The sequence below is a fragment of the Aulostomus chinensis genome, chromosome 12 (genome assembly GCF_037954235.1).
Source record: "Aulostomus chinensis isolate RoL2024-O1b breed Wild chromosome 12, RoL_Achi_v1.0, whole genome shotgun sequence".
Taxonomy (NCBI): domain Eukaryota; kingdom Metazoa; phylum Chordata; class Actinopteri; order Syngnathiformes; family Aulostomidae; genus Aulostomus; species Aulostomus chinensis.
This window is the reverse complement of record NC_141331.1, coordinates 17,772,623-17,790,143: the sequence shown is the minus strand read 5'-3', so window position 1 is coordinate 17,790,143 and position 17,521 is coordinate 17,772,623. Positions and strand designations below refer to the sequence as shown.

The window sequence follows — 17,521 nt, the reverse complement described above, 5'->3', positions numbered from 1 at the left end:
TTCAGCAACCAAAAAGATACATTTAAAACATGAAAAAAAATTGTTCGCGCTTAACATAAGACTCGCCGAAAAACAGCTGTCAGCCTTGTGCCGAGCCTGCCGACGCAACCGTCACACCGCAAATGCGCGTTACTTCTGCAACTGCAGCTTGTCAACAGGCGAGAGTCGCAAGGCAAAAAACACTTTAGTGAGGACAGACCGGCGATGTTTGTGTTTATGTCTACTGGGCAGTAAGGACATGACAAGTTTCAGCACCATGTGTGATTTAAACAATCATTTTTACGAATTTAGTAACAAAATCAGAACTTATCAAAAATATGCCCAAATCTAAGGATACCCACCGCTCTGACTGAAGCGATACTTGTCACAGGAAAATATGGCTTGAAAATCACAGCTGGTGCAACACACTGTGCACCGGCGTAATTAGAAACTTACTGGTCCTGCTGGCTGGTGATCTAACCCTGGCTGTGCTATAGCAACGTTTGTTCCACAGACCCAAGCATGGAATCACCTGCGAGCGGGGACCTATCGTGCCCATTCCTATCCATATATTTATTCAGGGATTCCCCTAGAGTAGCTTGGCATGACTCACACTTATGTATCTATTTATACTGGTCCCTTATGCAGCCCCTCAGTTCAGTTCTCTAAAACAAGCTGTTTTAGCTTTTTTCCGGAGTGAGCAACCTCCAAAAACTTAACAGGCAGCCTTGAGCAGACAGACTGGCTGACAAGGCGAGTCTCTCTGCTACGTGTAAAAATGTTGCTCATGTCTGACATGAAAGTAGAAGAAAAGAATAAAGCAATAAAAATAAGCAGTCCGAATCCTGCACGTACCTCTTTATATGAAACTTTACCCACATTTGATATGAACATCTTATATGGTGATACATTTGTATGACTAAATAGGGAGCACAGCAGGGCCCCCTTGAGTTACGTGCCTTGCGGCGACTTAAATCGTGTCTTGACGGTGGATCTGACTTGAGAGTGATTCCATAGGAGACCCGCAGACAGACTGTCTCAGAATATGTCAGCAGTAATTGGTGTGCAGCAGCGTATCCCCATGCTAGCGCAGTAGCCTCACATTAATGCTCTGCCCCCCCCCCCCCCCCCTTTGCCTGGCATATCAGTGGAAGACAGAACTCTGCAGCACAGCAACCGGCTCAGACGCTCCTCACCCACCTCTATGTGTAGCCATGGCAACCCACACATAGGGCAGCATGATTCTACGTGGCCTTTTCGAAGAAGAGCTTGTATACGAAATACAAGCTCATCTTATATATGAAAGACAAGCTCATCTCTTGAGGGGTGGGAGGTGAGGTGGGGCGGGGGAGGGGGTTTTGCGTGGCAGAAGGCCATGTAAAGAAGCTGCATGTTTTCTAAGAGAACAAACAGATTTGGAGCAATACTGTTGGGACAAATGTCTTCAAGAACAGAAACAAGATGTGTTTCTATTTTCAGACATCCCCAAGTGAACAAATGTAATATATTAGCGGAACAGACAAGTGACAAACATCAGTTGCTTGAATGCCAGTAATATCCAGCTTCCTCTCTCTCTCTGTTCCAAGGCCCGTCTCTCATACTCTCCCCAGTCAAGCTGCAAACACTTTCTCGGGTGACGTGGGAGATAAAATCAGAGGCGCCATTTATCTCTGCACACTGTCTTTAACAATCTGTTCCTTCACAACTCCGTGTGAAGCCAAACCTCGCATCTCCCACACCTTTACAATGTTAGCCTTTAAAATTCATTCACCGTGACAGCCACACTGACCGTCTACCACAGTCTAGATAGATCATACCGCTATTAGTAATATAAGAGAATGGCAAGAGATGATAATGGGTTTAGAAAACTCATTGACATGGTTTAAAAGGCAGTTGGATTTGTGGCTCTGGGCTGCCTTGTCCCGTATACTGTAACAGCCAATCAAATCCACTTTGTGTACATATTTGGCTAGTGAAAGCTCATCAAGAATTATCAGCAGCAAATCAAATCCTCTGTACCCGAACCATTCAACCACCAACTCTGTCAGTTCTCCCCCTGGAGCGCTGTAAGGGTGGGGAAGCAGAGCGTGTCGCCGGCACAGCTCAGAGTTTAACAGGATTTAACACACTGCTCCAAGACTTGTCGTCTGAGCTGCGTCTCTTCCGCACAGAGGCAACATCTCATATTGGGAAACACACAACATGACACACGAGATGCTGAGAACCTTTGGTAGTCGGTAATGAGCACACATATTATGTGGCTTGAATTTCAATGCCGACGTGTCTCACCATGCAGAGGCCATGTTGCAGACCATGTTCTCCTTCAACGTACATGTGAACTCGCCACGCCTATCTGTGTTGGTTGCAAAGCTCTTCGTACTGCTTTGTACAGATCAGAAAAAAAAAAGAACTGTTCAAAACACAGTATTTTTAATCTTTCTGAAAAGCCAAACTGCCAGTCAACATTCATATGATTTAAATTGGTAAAAACTGAATAAATAAGAATTTGGGCAATTATTTGGACTGATTTAATTCGTACCCCGCTAAGTGGGGTCTGTAAAATTTATGAGAAAAATTACAATTTCCTAATCCGAAACCAACAGTCGAAAACCAAAATGTGTTCATGTTGCCTCACGGGCACAGTTTTAAGGTTGTACACATTATTTTTGTTGTTGTTGTTGTTGTTAGAATGTAGGAAAACTAGTCTTCCTCTCACTATGTAACTTTTAAATGCAAGAACCAAAACGCTGGCCCCCTCGCAACCCTTAACAGGATAATCGGTAGAAAACGGATGGATGGATGGATGGGAACTTACATGATTCTAAGGTGATGTGTTTTTCAAAATTCTGACACGCACAAAAACAAACATCATCCAGAGCCTCCGATTATGATCAACTTGAGGCGACAGCAGTTGCGGCCTTTGAGAATAAACCTCTAAGTGCCTCTCCTGAATCAGCTGATTCGGCCGCGTCTCTGATGTCTGCGGTGTTAAACACTTGATTGGCATTTCAGTCAATATGACTTCTATTCAAAGTACATTTTTTTCTTTGTGGATTCATTTGAGACGATGGTTGGAGTCAATGATGGGACCAGTCCACTATAAACACATCATGTCAACTGGAGACACGTCTATGCCTTGAATAAAGAGGGCCTTTTTTTTAAGCTTTCGCGCATGTGAGTTGATCTTAAATTGTAATGTCATTCTTATTAAATACTACATGAAGATATCCAGATCTCTATGCTTGCCCAGTGCATTCATAAATAATTAGATTTCTTCTTTGTTTTTTAATGTTAATATCAGCTCTCATATGCACAGTGTGCTATCTGTATTAGCTCCTTTGTGTCTGCCCACACTTCTAATCATCATTGCAGTTTTAGAGAACAAATATTTCATGCTGAGGGGGAAAAAAATGTAGAATATTATTCATCAGTTAATAAGCATTAACAAATCCAATTAATTAGGGAATTTGGGAATGGAGGAGGAACTTATATATCTGATGATTGTGTACCTTTACTACCCGGCTCTGATCAACAGGTCCCAGCGGCACCTGCAGAAACACCTCCACTGAACAACCATCTTGTTGGAGTGAACTAAGCCCCTCGTGATGTTTCTGCTCATTAAGTCCAGAGCGTTCAGCTAACAACGAGGCACACTGAAGCTGCTCTAATTGCAGCTCATCACAATGGCTGGGTAGGATGATACTAGACTGGTGTGAGAGCCCTGCTCTAAGCTTGCAGGTCCTTCCTTTTGTAGAGCAGCCCTCTTTAGCCTGGGTGGCCCCTGTTGCCCTGGTTTCTCTGCTCACTTTCTGCCTGTAAGCATGATTTGGTCATGGGAATGAGGAGGGTCGTGTGTGTGTGTGTGTGTGTGTGTGTGTGTGTGTGTGTGTGTGTGTGTGTGTGTGTGTGTGTGTGTGTGTGTGTTAGTGGGGTGGGGGGTGCGCACATCAGATACTTCTTCTATGTCCAAAAATAGGTTGAATGTTAGCTGGTTCTCGCAAGCCTGGAATGGTGCACGGAGTTCACATTCTCAGTATGGGATGAATTACACGCCGTCACATGAACTCTGAACCTAATAGTATTATGAATCAACGGGTCAACTCAGACATGCTGTGTGGCCAGTATCAGGAAGAGGAGCTTATATATTCCAGAAGCTTCTATTGAGTAATGAAGGGAGAGTGTTATACGCTCTAATGATGGATTACGAGATAACATGAAGTGAATACAAACAAAGCCGGGGAGGGCGTCCAAACACGTCTTTATCCCCTCATTTGTAATCTGAACTCGCTGATCGAAAGATGCTGCTGAGCATATCAACGCCCCCCAACAATACAGCTGACTTGGAACAAACAACAGAACTCAACAGGGAGGTTCCAAAAGTGAAAATCCCGCTCACGTTCCGCTGAGAAGAGTTGATGACTGACCTTACTGTAGTAACCACCTGAGGTTGACTCACCACAAGCTAGCAGGACATGAAACCATGGGATCTGCTGCTGGAAGAGCCTCGGGTTTGCTGTCTGTTGAAAAACCTGTTTTAATCACAATCTCACAGGTACGTACTGCGTTACCCATAATCCAACAGTGTATCAGGTGCGTATCTGATTTGTAAAATACAGCATTACCATGGTAATAACTGAACCCGTCACTTTCGGCCATTTTATACATTTAGGAATACTAAACAGTCTGTCGTTTTCATGACAACACTGTCCGTTTCCGTCTCCGTACATGGTTTCCTGAAGCGCTTCATGCTACGACACAGTATGAAAAGAGCTAGATAAATAAAGTTTGATTGATTAAGCCTGACTTCTGAGCGGAACCTGCCTCCAAGATATTATTTCCCTTTCTGATGAGAAATATTAAATATTTTAATTTTATATAGTTGTTTGAATTAACTGACATCACTGGCAAGTTGGCCAGTTACAAAAATGGCCAGCTGGTGAGACAATCTAATTATTTTAAAGAATGTTGGGTTATAAACATTGTTTGCAATGATGAATGGAGGTGATCGGTCCTAATGCCTACGGTCTTGTACCTTTGCATTTTTCTCTGTTTTCCTGGGATCTTTCGAGGCAGATGATCGCGATTAATCTGCACTCCGTTTGACTTGGACCTAATTTTAAATCTCTCTTGATCTTCTGAAACATCAAGACAGGAAGAACTAAATGGGACCTCTAGATCCAGGACCTCTATTCCACTGAGGAGACTTTGTGTCTGGTGTCACTTTTCAATAACGTCACCAAAAAAAAAAAAAAAAAAATTGGTTTCACTTCTGCCTGTACTCTAAAGTGCTGTTGACTTAATAAGTGATTTAGAAAGCGAAAAGTAATATATTGTATAGTCTAATGAGATTGTTCTGGGGAAAACAAATCTCTTCACATATCTTACCGAAAGGAAATGAAAACGTCAAGAGATGAAAGGGTGTGTAATTAAAGAGTCTGAGACGATAAAGGACAAAGCCATGGCTGGGTTGGAGAGGACACACTGGCGTCATCAATGGCTCTTTATGGCTAGAAATGAATCATTGTGCAACATGAGAGAGATTTTTCTCCTGCGTTATTAACATCACACTGACATGTTAAGTTGCGTTCTAGCCTATGAGGCCCGACCGCTTTTGTCTCTGACAGCACTCTGTTCCGTCCTCATCGCCGCCGCCGCCCCCCCACCCCCCATCCACACCACTATCACATTCTTCACAAGCAACTTCAACCAGCCATCAGTGCACATAAACATCAAAACATCAGCACAGACAACGCCAGTCCCTCTCTCTCTCTCTCAGCCTGAGGACGAGCCAGCCCCGACATCTGGATTTCCTGCTTTGCTGGGCTGCAGCAAAATAGACCAAATATTTTTCATTCTCAAATAAGTCAGTGAAAACAAAAATGTGCAATTTTATTATTTTTTTTGTAAGTGCCACACATTCACATATTCACCATAAATTAGGCCACAGTGACCCACTAGATGGCTCTTTGTTTCGACATCGTCTGAAACCCATCAGGAAACCCTGCTGAACCAGACCAACAGGAGCTGAAGCCTTCAGTAGAATTTACAAGGAAGAGGCTGTTGTTGTTTCTTTTCTTTTCCTTTTTTTTTTTTTTTAAAGTAACACGTTCAAATTTGTGCCTCGAGTCACTTTGACTATAAAATCATGGGATGAACTCAAACAACACTGTACATGCTGCTTGGAAAATAAAAGGCCGGATAATTACTTGAGAGGCACTTTATAGACCGTGCAGTCGTCCCGATTCACTGCTGCAGGGAAATTATTATCAGCAGGATCTGAGGGTTGTTTTTTTTTTGTACCCACTTGAACTCAATCATTTGAGATATTTGGGTTGAAACCGGATAATATGACAGTCGCAACTGAAGAAAGACAAAAATCTTCTCTTACATTGTATTTTTTGATACATAATGTGTGTCAAACTGACTGAATAGAGCTTCTATGAAATATTTATGCAGGTTGGGGGCAGGTTATAGCTACACCACCCTGACCTTGCTAATTTAGTATCATATTTGTTTTGGCAGAACATAAACAAAAGCTCCCTTATTCCAGAGATGGTGTCTATATAAAAAGCAAGTTGGGGAACAGGCTTTAAAGAAACTGACTGGCCGAAGCTGTATTCGATTCTGGTGTTGCAAAAAATTTGGCGGAATAATCTTTGAGGGTATAGCTCCCTTAAAATGTCAGACGGACATCAAAAAAAAGAAAAGACTGCTGGAGTATCAGACTTTAGCGTTCGCTTTACAGGATCATTGTGATCAGAAGAAAACTGAAGCAGAAGGCAAAGCTCTTGATTTCTGGGCCTTCACTCCTTCAGTTATGACCAAAAGGACGAGATTACAAACCAGCTGAGGTGGTTCAGGCATCCATTTGAGATGCCACTTGGACGCCTCCCAATGGAGGGGTTCCAGGCAGGTCCGACGGGGAGGAGGCTGCTGGGGAGACTAAGGTCCAGGGGGAGGGACTATATGTCCATGCTTGCCTGGAAATGCCTCGGGATCCCCAAGTCAGAGCTAGTCGATGTGGCTAGGAAAAGTGAAGACAGGGTTTCCCTGCTGGAGCTCCTACCTCCCCGAACCAACTCAGATAAGCAGTTAAAGATGGATGGATGATATTTCCCCACTCTCCCTCTCTCAAGCACACTAATGACTGCAGATACAGGTCCATGAGCGGTCCGCTTTGCGCTGCCTGTTGCCTCTGAACATGGATAGATGATCAGCTGTGATACATGTATCATTAATCTCTGTGATAAGGCTCATAGTGTTTCACACCAAGACACAGAACAGCGTCCACTGGTAGAAAATCATTGGCACCGTGGAGGATTTCGGCTCTGAGCGCAGAAATGCCTGTCCAGGAGCACACCTGAGGATTTCTTTGATGCCCGGCCACTGCCCAACCAATCAAAACTTAGCCAACTAAGATTCTTCCCATTGACTAACGTTTAACTGATAATTAAGGAGCAGCTCTAGTCATTTCCTGGCCTTGATACTCACTCTGTGGTATTTTGGTAACCAGCGAATGGTACACAGCTGGGAGGAAAAGCATGAGAAGGAGGAAGGAGGTTCATTCGAATGAGCGCAAAAACAGTTTGGTCCCAGATGTGCTTTCAATTGATACCTCCATGCTCATAGTTGATTTGATTCTCTACCTGCAAGCATCTGCAGACAATGTCCATCCATACAAATCAGGCTGAAAAACAAAATACCAAGTATTAACTACTAATAACCTTTTGTGCAGCGCTGATGACCAGATATTGCACTAAAATAGCAGGTGCACACGCAGACGCCCACACAGTCTCTACAATGCTGGGCTTGTCGGTGTGCTTGAGCGGTCAAAATAGGACTAAATGTGTAAATGAGGGTAATCTGATGGGATCTCACTGTGAGAATCGAGAGAACCCACTATAATGGACAGCTAGAGAGATTAGCAGTCATGCACAGGGAGCTTATCACACTGGCAGCTTTAGGAACAACATTTACCCAAATGCTGCAGGAAACATCCATGAGGACACAACAACCCCACGATGCACACTCAACCAGACGCCTGCCGACCTTTCTGCGCTGCCACTTTCCCCTACTTAACTTCACATCTCACTCCTCTGTTCTAAGCAGGGAGGCTTGTGGGAACGGAACATCGCTGGTTCTTCTATTCCCAGTCAAATAACAGTCTTTTCACTTACTCCACCCTAAGTGTCTGCCATTAAATCAAAGTCCGAGGACACCTTACCAAAACAACACAAGCTCTGTGGAATGTAGGGGTTAACTGCGGTGTATATGTCAAGATTATCCCTTCAGTTTAAAAGGCTCATTTGTAAGGGATTATTTTATCCTGACCAAACTAGCGCAGCTCCTTCCTGTGTTCCTCCGAGAAAAATGTCTTTGTTGTGTTACTTTGACTAAAACTGGATTTTTAAATTACATGGTAGCGTGCCCTGAACCGTACTATGTCGAGTTCTTTTTAGACAACTAACATACTTACAAAATGTGGTTGGGGATCGATTTAACGTGACATGGATACGCTTCAATCAGCCTCAAATTAGCGTAAACGTTCTGCAGGTTCCGTCAGATTTAACCAGGAAGTCAAACAACACATTTCTGGACAGTTGAGGAGAAATGGCATAATAGTCTTTGAATATGAGCGCCCCCCCCCCCCCCCCCCTTTGACAGGGACACTATTTGCAAACTTGTTGTATGTTATGATGCAAAATTAGCATGCAACCAGCTGTAAGAGAACATACCACCACCTACTGTTCCAGAGGATGGTCTATTTCCATCAATAAATCGATTATTTCACACCATGGCTTTCACTGGGACAATGACAGTAGTTCAATGGCTAAAATAACTGCCTTGAGTAATAAACACAGCAAGCTCTAAAAAGATTCTGCATACAAAAACAGAATCTTTAGACAAGGGAGAAAATGTCGGGACAGGGACGATTTTGCTTTCCATTTTCCCAAAATCAGCTTTGAGTGGGCCTCGGTTACGTCCATATCAACAGTCCATGTGGAATGCTAAAGAGACAGAATGCAAGGTTGGAAAAATGTCTGACAATTTAACAAAGCCACTGCAGGGGTTTGACACTGTTACCTGAATGTAAAAGGGCGACTTTTGACACAACCTGCTCATATTCGTCTCAAGTTGCTCGAAGATGCAACGATTAAACGACGAGCAGCAGACGGAACAAGGAAGTCTTGACATGGATATCCGCTGGTTACACTGAAGCTCTCTTAGTTCAGATCAGGTACGAATCAGTTTTCGGTTATTGTACGTTTTTCTTACCTTCAACAAATCCTACGAACACACCTTAAGGAATAACGTCTGACTTATACACCATGTCAGTGGCCCTCTCAGCCCATTACTTCTCCATTAAGACATTAACTTTTGGATCACACATAATGTGCATGAACAGCTGGGCACTAAGCAAACATTACTCTGGCAGGAGTAGGCGTTCATGTGTCAGGGGCCATTTTCACCTGCTGAGGGAAACTAGTGAGGATTTACAGCAAGTAGAACAACGCATGTGGCTTTGACTCAAAATAAACTACAGTGCCTGTGTTATGACAGTGCTCATTATGTCTCATTCATGCGTTCTCAGAGGTTTTTGGATGACAATGGTCTACAATACAGATGACTGCATATACTCTATGTTTATGATTATTATTTGATAGAGGGAGAAATTCCCGAGTGCATTTGACCTTTTAGTGGCGATTCTTGGTAACAAGAGGACAATAGAATATTGCAAATCGAATCCATTTGCAAAAGAAAAAAAAGGAAAACATTCCCAACAGGTTTTTAGCTGGAATATCTCAGCGAACTGAACATTTTACAATCAACATATCATTTGGGCTCCATTTTTACGTAATCTGAGTATCCACAACTACTGATGATCAGCCACCAGCCACCACCAAAGAGAGCTCAGCAGGTTCCTTCATGTCCTCGATATACCAGTAGGCCAAAAGGGAATTACGTTGTTGTCTGCGGTTTTCAAAGATTATCAAAGACATTGCAGGCAGGTTACAGAGGAATAGCAGTTGAGACAGTATGGGAGGAAAGAAGAGAAAAAAAGAACCATAAACTGGAAGAATCCTGACACGATTAATAAGATCTTTCCATATTCATCCATGAATTCAGCAAATTAATATCTTGCAGTTGCCATGCCAACCTGTTACAAGACTGTTGCTGCAAGGATGAAAACAGGAACAGATTCCTGGTCTGAGTAAAATTCCCACATTAGTATTCCCATCAAGAAAAGTGCCAGGGCAAGGAGACCATTCACAACTCACCGAGATGTCAAAGAGCTCCTCTGTGTCGTCCAACATACGGACCCTGATGGTGACATGTCGTCCAGGCGGCATGGCCGGGGGTCTGTGGCCGGGGTCCAATGTACTGATGCCAACAGTCTCCGGGGCTCCAAGACGCTGTCCTGCTCTAGAGGCCACGGGCTCTGGGTCTGGCTCTGCCATGGTGCACTGCACTGCTGCTGGCCCACCCTGCAGAGACGCCATGTCACAGAAGTCAAGACAAACATGCAAACAAGCGCTCTGTGAACACGAAGCAGTACAACTGAAGAGGCAAATGATCTACCTTTGAAGAACACAGCATCAGTGGTGTTGTAGGTAAACATATGATGACTCACGGGCGGAGGACAGACCACATAACCTTCCTTTGTCACATTAACAGTAATTGCAATTGCTGTATTTGCACTTTACACTAATGATGTTTAATTGTTGGCCATTGGAGAACCAATTAGTGGGAAGAAAAAAAGATTCAAGAATGTTCCTGGCATCACAGCACAAATCAGGCAGCCTTAATTTGATTTGACAAAGAATAATGAGGCAAGACTTTAAAAAATCAAAGAGTCAATGGAATACGATTGATCCGTTAAGTCTAAAAGGGGTGAAAGAGAAACAGACGCCCGGTCGGACTGGCCAGGCAGGTCTGACAAGTACTGGCATGTCGTCAGCCACCAAAAGTGGAACAAATTGTGTCCACTTGACGTTGAGACGGCCTACATGATTGGAGGTTACGTGGTCCCAACATTGTCGATGTCCATCTTTATCAAGATTTAGATGCTTTACATAAGCAATGTGCCGTACTTGATCTGTAGAGTGGCGGAGGAAGGTGTCGGAAAATCCAGAATTAAGTTCGTATTGCTGACTGTCTGGTTCCCTTGTCTCAAAGTTGATGGGATGTTAAAATGAGTTTTCAGTTAAATGCCTTTATTCTATGGAACAAAACACACAAGTAAATACAGCACTTGTGAATTTTGAAGCTTTAACGCATCTTAAAAGGCACTAAGCAGTGGCTCAACAAGACGAACGACATCATCGTGCAACTAACAGAACGTTTGTGGTGACTTCGTTTCATACGACCGTAGTGTGATTTGTTGCGTAGCATAAAAGGAGTTAAGGATTGGATTTACGCAGCAAAAATCAGAAAAGCGATGTTAATTTGTGGGGATTATCTTGCTAAACAGAACTCATAAAATTTTGTTTGCAACAGATCTTATTTTGTGCAATAATCCAATAAAATCCCATTGGTTTTTGGTCAGGGGAAACCATGGTGATGCTAATTTCTGGGTTGGCCTACAAAAATACACCATCCCTAAGGCAATCTATTTGGATCCAGCTGTGGCTACAAGAATCTAAACCAGACTTGAATAGAATACCTAGCTGGATGCTTTGGGGATTGTGTGTATCTGATATTCAAATCTAAACTGAGGTGCAGAATGTGGAATAATTTGCAGAGAGAAGTCTGTGTTTGTCCCAGGTGAAGAACCTTGTTTATGGGGACTCATTCATGCCAGGTTGACACATGAGCAGGCCACTATCCACCCCCACGTCTCCACAGCCAGATCGCCCAAGGCCCTGCTGTCCTGCTTAATTCTCACTTCATTGCACATTCCAGCCGGCTGATGTCATCCCAAGATCTCTCTGAGCGGCTGGTCAGGGTGTTGAGGCGAGTGGGCAGTTGTTCAGACGCCACAGAGGTAGACGACTGGTGCCAAGGTTCAGCTGGAAGTTGAACAAGGCATTTCTAAAGGAGAATATTCCCAATGACATTCCGCTCCGTGCGTAGGATGTGCACATAAAACAAGTTTCCTACAACACTGCAGATTGTAGTCGGAGTGGATTTGAGGGATGGATGTGAAATTTCCCCCCAGAGAACAAGATGATGAATGAGCTTGTTTTGATCAAAGAACAGACCAAGATGATGACATTTTTGTGAATTTGAAAATTACTACGAAAATGAAATTATATATGCATATCTATCAGTGTGTCCATCCTGATAGATAAATGTCCAAATATGGTTATTGATCATGGATTTTTGGAGTTCAACTCATTGAACTGACTATTTATGCCAGCACTACTAACTCAGGGAGTGTGTTTAACAGCCAGTTTGATTTTTTTGGTTCCAATTCCCAAATACCAGAATTTATTTAGGTCGGAGGCCAATAAATCTCCTATTGCGTCCTTATCTGGATTAATCAAAGAACAGCATATAACAGTCATAGAAGACTTCCATTATGTAAACCACGTTTTGTTGTATCTACATAAGGAGAAACTCTACGTCCAGAGTCCACCACATTACATCTACAGTGGCCCAGAGGGTACAAACCAGCTCCATTGAATGTTACCACCATCATGTTGTTGTGCTCTTAAATATTTTGATAAGCTACATCCTCTCTGAACAAGCCAGTCAAGCGTGTTCCCCGTTTCTTCACCACAGTATAACTTTTCCAAGCAGCTAATGAATGCAGCCATTCATCCGTCACCGGGACCACAACAACCAATATCCTCACAGAGGTTAGGGTTAGGGTGAAGACGAAACAGTGTCACTGTGGTCGAGTCTGGACTCAAGTCTCGATGTGCTCCTGCCCAAATAGAACGTATCACACCAAGCACACACAAGGCTGGGACCACAGTCCTCATTGGTGCTACTGCAGTGAGCGGACCCTCGAGCGGGACTACAGCCCCAACAGATGCTACTGCAGCGAGCTACTCACTACAGATGTGAAAGCCACGGCCCAGGACGCAGCCCATCACTGCTTCCAGCCTGGAACATGAAAGAGCCAGTGGCCAAAAGATGGCCTCGGCAGTGGTATGTGTTCTCTGAGTTGTTTCTGGTTGGATGATGGACAAGCACGGTCATAAACAGCAGGCTGTGCCATCCTGGTCACATTACAGTAAAGGAATGTTGCTGCAGCCCAGACGTCGACCTGTTAGCCACAAGGCTAAATCAATACCATACCCACATAGATGTTTTCTGTTCAACTGTACTTTATGAAAGTTCTTCACCTGTAAGGATCTTTGATTCTGAGTCAGTCGTTGCTGGTTCCAACATAGGATCACATGTGAATGAACCCAAGTTCACTGCTAGATGTCTGAATCCTACACACTACTTCTTTAGGAAAAAAACAGTCATCAACCTGAACTTGACTATGTTACTGTTTTAGTTCTTGACAGTGAATTCGTGACTGCATGTTGTCAACATTTGCACCTGTCTGCAGTGTCAACACAGAGCAGTGGGTGTGAGATGTTGGCTTTTTCAGCTAAAGTACAGGCAAACACTGCCTCTGGCTCATGGAAACCAGACTTAATGCAGTCACCAGGGGCAGAAATGGATGATGGCATGTTTGTCAGTGAAACCCCCTCACACCGCCATCGTCATCATCACCCCGGGACCCTGCCTGGATTATTGGTAAGTGTTTCCCGTGGCGTCTGTAAATTCATGGCATTTATAACCTGTGTATGCATGCACGTAACCAGACACTCTCCAAACAACACAGCAGTGAGACTGAGGGCAGGGAAGGAGTGATTATTTGAGCCGACGTGCACCCTCCCCTGCACCAGGAACCATGAATCAACCAGTCATGAGTCAAGGTCTGCGTGCTCCTCTGAATAGGTAACTCACATCCAGACAAACGCACCAAACACTCACCAGCGAGTGTGACATGAAGCATAACCCTCCAGTATACAATACCAGGGGGGCTTTTACAGACCCCCGGGTGTTTCCCAGGGTAAATCACCCTGCCTTTGAACGTGTTTGCTTGAAATTCCCCACAAGTGTGTAACATGGAGCTGTAAAAACTGGCTTACAGAGTCTCCGGGGCTGTGACAGTGGTTCCTCTGTGTGTAGGGGCACACAAGGGCCCCTCAGTGAGATCCAACCCTGCACAGCTGGAATCCTTTAGTGACAGCTGAATGGCCAGAGGCTGATACAACCAGCTGTCTACCTGTGCCAAGCTGCAACACAACAACACAAGAGCTCAATATCCTCTGCAACACAATCCTCCAGACACTGATACCTGGGTGTGGCTTTGAATCACAAGAAGTCCCAACTGGATTATTGGGTAACCTGCTCCCTGTGAGAAAAAGGAAAAGAAAAAAAAGAGCACTAACAAGATCTGCTGGAACCAGACCTCGGCTGCCGTCCTGAGAATCAGCTTGCATGATAATTGAGCAAAATAGTGCAGGAGAGGGTGAAATCCATCAGTCAGCTCCCTCCTTACAGGCTGCCTTCACACCATGACTGTAATGTAGGTTAATAGAGCAGCCGGCTGTAATCCTCAGTACATTAGCTGCTAGTACATGTGACATTCATGCACTCACCTGAACAGCCTCTGCAAACTGTGGCAGCAGGTATAAACGCACATTTGCCCTCACGCATTTTCAAGCATGAAGCATTGCGGCTACCGCAGCGCCCTGCGCACATCCATGCAAGTATGTGCACACATGAGTTAACTGGGTTCTCCCAACCGGCTGATCGATATATCCCTCCCCGTAGAACCCGCAGGATCACCCACCAACACCGCGGGATTTAACCCTAATCTCCTCAAACAAGTTGAATCACTTCCCTTCAAAGCAGGCACGACTTGGCTGCACGTTTCTTACCCCTTTTTTTTTTGTTGTTCGAAGTGTATGTCCGATGGATCCAGAAGATGAGTGAAGGTTGTGTCCTGGTCCAGCCGGAGTGGAGAAAAGACGAACGGTAGAGTTCTAGATGCGGTTCGTACCGGAGAGGAGACTTTTTGCGGTCGCCATGGCGGACGACTGACTGCGAGTGCCGGGGAAGGACGGGATTACGCTGAACCACCGTGCGGCGGATTCACTCCCGGTGCCTTCACTCACACAATGAAGGAAGTGCAGCGCCTCCACTCTAGCGGAGAATGGGCGGAGCTACAGCACCATCTAGCGGTGGTGGAGGGTATACCCACCATCTAGATGCTACCCTTCAAACGAGAATATAAGCGTTGTTAAATTATGTCTTCTTCTTCTTCTTATGATTATTATTTCTTCGAAAAATGATAATAAGTTGGCACATTGCTAACAATGCTGTATTACCTGGTCTGGGAAAAAAAATCCTTAAATTAATTTCAATTATATTTCCATCAGAAAAAAGTGTTCTTTTCCAAATTTCATCAAAATTTCAAAGTTTTTCATTTCGTCTTCAAATGAAAATGAGCAGCCCAAATTATGAAGGCCACATGTAAAGATTTTATTTGGAAATATGAAATAAAAAAAAAACAAATCTCATGCGGGGGAAAACAAACATAATTAACATGAATATGACTCAGTCATTATGGCGTGAAAGACATGTGACATCATGCTCCTCCGTGCCCAGTACGTGACGTTTCCTGCTCAGCTATTGACATTATCTCACAATACCAAAAAAAAAAAAAAAAGAATGTGTCAAACGTTTAATACCCTTCACGACACGGAAGTGGACAAAGATGTTTGCTTTAATTCAAATGTGCGTTTCTTAATTTAATAACCAAAGACAATAAATAATTCTTCACATATTAAAGAATGATTACCGGTCCAGAGCAAAAGTACGTGCATGTTTATTATTTTTACGCAAATTATTTGAACCCACTGACATATCTATGTTTGAGTAGCCTATACTGAAGTGTACAGTGTGGTATAATTATTTGATTCACTTGCTCAAAAATGTGGGGTTTTTTTTTCATCATGAGGTGGTTTCTGATTCACGACCGATCACCAAAATGTGGGTGCTCTGATTGACTAAGGCATCGCAGCAGGATCCTCTGGAGCTGCCACAAGTTTGCTTTGTTCGAGGACACGACTGCAAAACTACTTACTAGCAAAAATACTATTGCACCATGTAGTTCCTGAGATGGGGATTACTTTAGGATTTCATTTCTCAAGGGTCCTGGGGGGCGGGGGGGGGGGGGGTACTGAGAGACAAGCAGCAGTTAATAATGTGTTCGCTTTCATTCCCATTCTGTTTTACTCTTCCATTTTAAATGGCAGTTCAAAAAAAACCCAACAAGATTACAGATGTTTTGGCTGAGCAAAGGTATCCTGCAATTTGTGTTTACATGCACTGGGATGATAATTGACACTGAGCTCACTGGCAGCTGGTCTCCACACTTAGTAGGACTTAAATGTTTAAATTATAGCTTACCTCCCCTAAAAAAAATGTCTTGTTCTCTCAGGTGGATGTTTGAAGGAAGAACAGACAGCCGAGGGCTGTTATCACCTTGGTCTGAGGAGTTTTTCTGTGTTTGGCTCGACTCTGAGTAGAAGCTAATGTGTACGAGTGTGATTTCTCAATGTCTCAATCAAGGCCAGAATACAACTTGCACAAGCGCGGGGTGAATGTTAAAGAGCACAACTCCCAGTATCATGTTTTCACTCAAGGAGGAGAAAAGAGGTTAAACTTTTCAAGTTAAAAAAAAACAATGCATTTACAGATTCTGTATTTTTATAGATTCGAGGAGTAGATGACATTTCTTAAAATTTGCTTGAACTTCTTTTATGTAAAATGTCCCTATTCTCATAGTTATTGAAAAAACAGATTTTCCTTTGAAGGAAAATGTCTCTAGATCAAGGCGGTGTGTGTGTGAAGCCAAGTCAGCTTAAATGGTAGAAGCCAGAGAGCAGTAAGCTCACTTCTGCGACTCTTTCACAGAGCCAAGTGTTTATATTTTAATGCCTGTATTGAGTAGGGCAAATCAAAGTTGAACAGTTCAGCAGTTTCCAGCCTTACTGGGTCTTCCTGGGAGCTCTTTTAACTTTGACACGTCCTCATCGATAAAGGCATTTGGACTGTTAATCTTTAGTTTCGAGTTAATGCGCCAGGATTAAGCCGAATGCTTTCTTTTTTTTCCCCCACAGATGATATATATAGTGTATATGAACAGAGGATATATTAATCAACTGAGTTATACCGAAGCTCAGTGATAAGATAAACAAGAAAGTAAATGTCTCGTTTCTCGAAGCAATTAAAGGGATCGACTTCAGACCCACGCAGAGAGCAGAGAGGGGACCGTCCTGGGACGATCCGAGGTCAGACAGTACCGATCGTGATATTAATCCTACCGGCTGCTGTTGAGCATTGCTGGATCATAGCAGGACCAGATCAGCTGGGACAGGAATTTATCATACCGGACATGATCTGAGATGCAGGTCTCTGCAAAGACACTCCTGAGACAGTCCAGAGGTTCGTGGCTGAGTCTAACACACACGGTCATTTCTTCCATGTCTATAAAAGCCATCAAAATACATCTGTGATGCTCATC

The 17,521-nt window shown here is 43.6% G+C and overlaps 1 protein-coding gene across 2 annotated transcripts in view; it reads right to left on the bottom strand.

Moving 5' to 3' along the window:
- LOC147252324 (FERM, ARHGEF and pleckstrin domain-containing protein 1-like) overlaps positions 1–15,119 on the bottom strand; it is a 60,492-nt gene extending 45,373 nt beyond the window's left edge. Inside the window, exons 1-2 of one of the 2 annotated variants that reach the window (XM_086220596.1) lie at positions 14,871–15,119; positions 10,260–10,466 (exon numbers count right to left, since the gene is read on the bottom strand). In XM_086220596.1, the coding sequence (XP_086076722.1) occupies positions 10,260–10,439 (180 nt within the window). In that variant the 5' untranslated portion in view covers positions 10,440–10,466; positions 14,871–15,119. The remainder of the gene's footprint in view (positions 1–10,259; positions 10,467–14,870) is intronic. The other variant, XM_086220595.1, reaches the window with a different exon arrangement.
- Between the last annotated feature and the right edge of the window lie 2,402 nt (positions 15,120–17,521).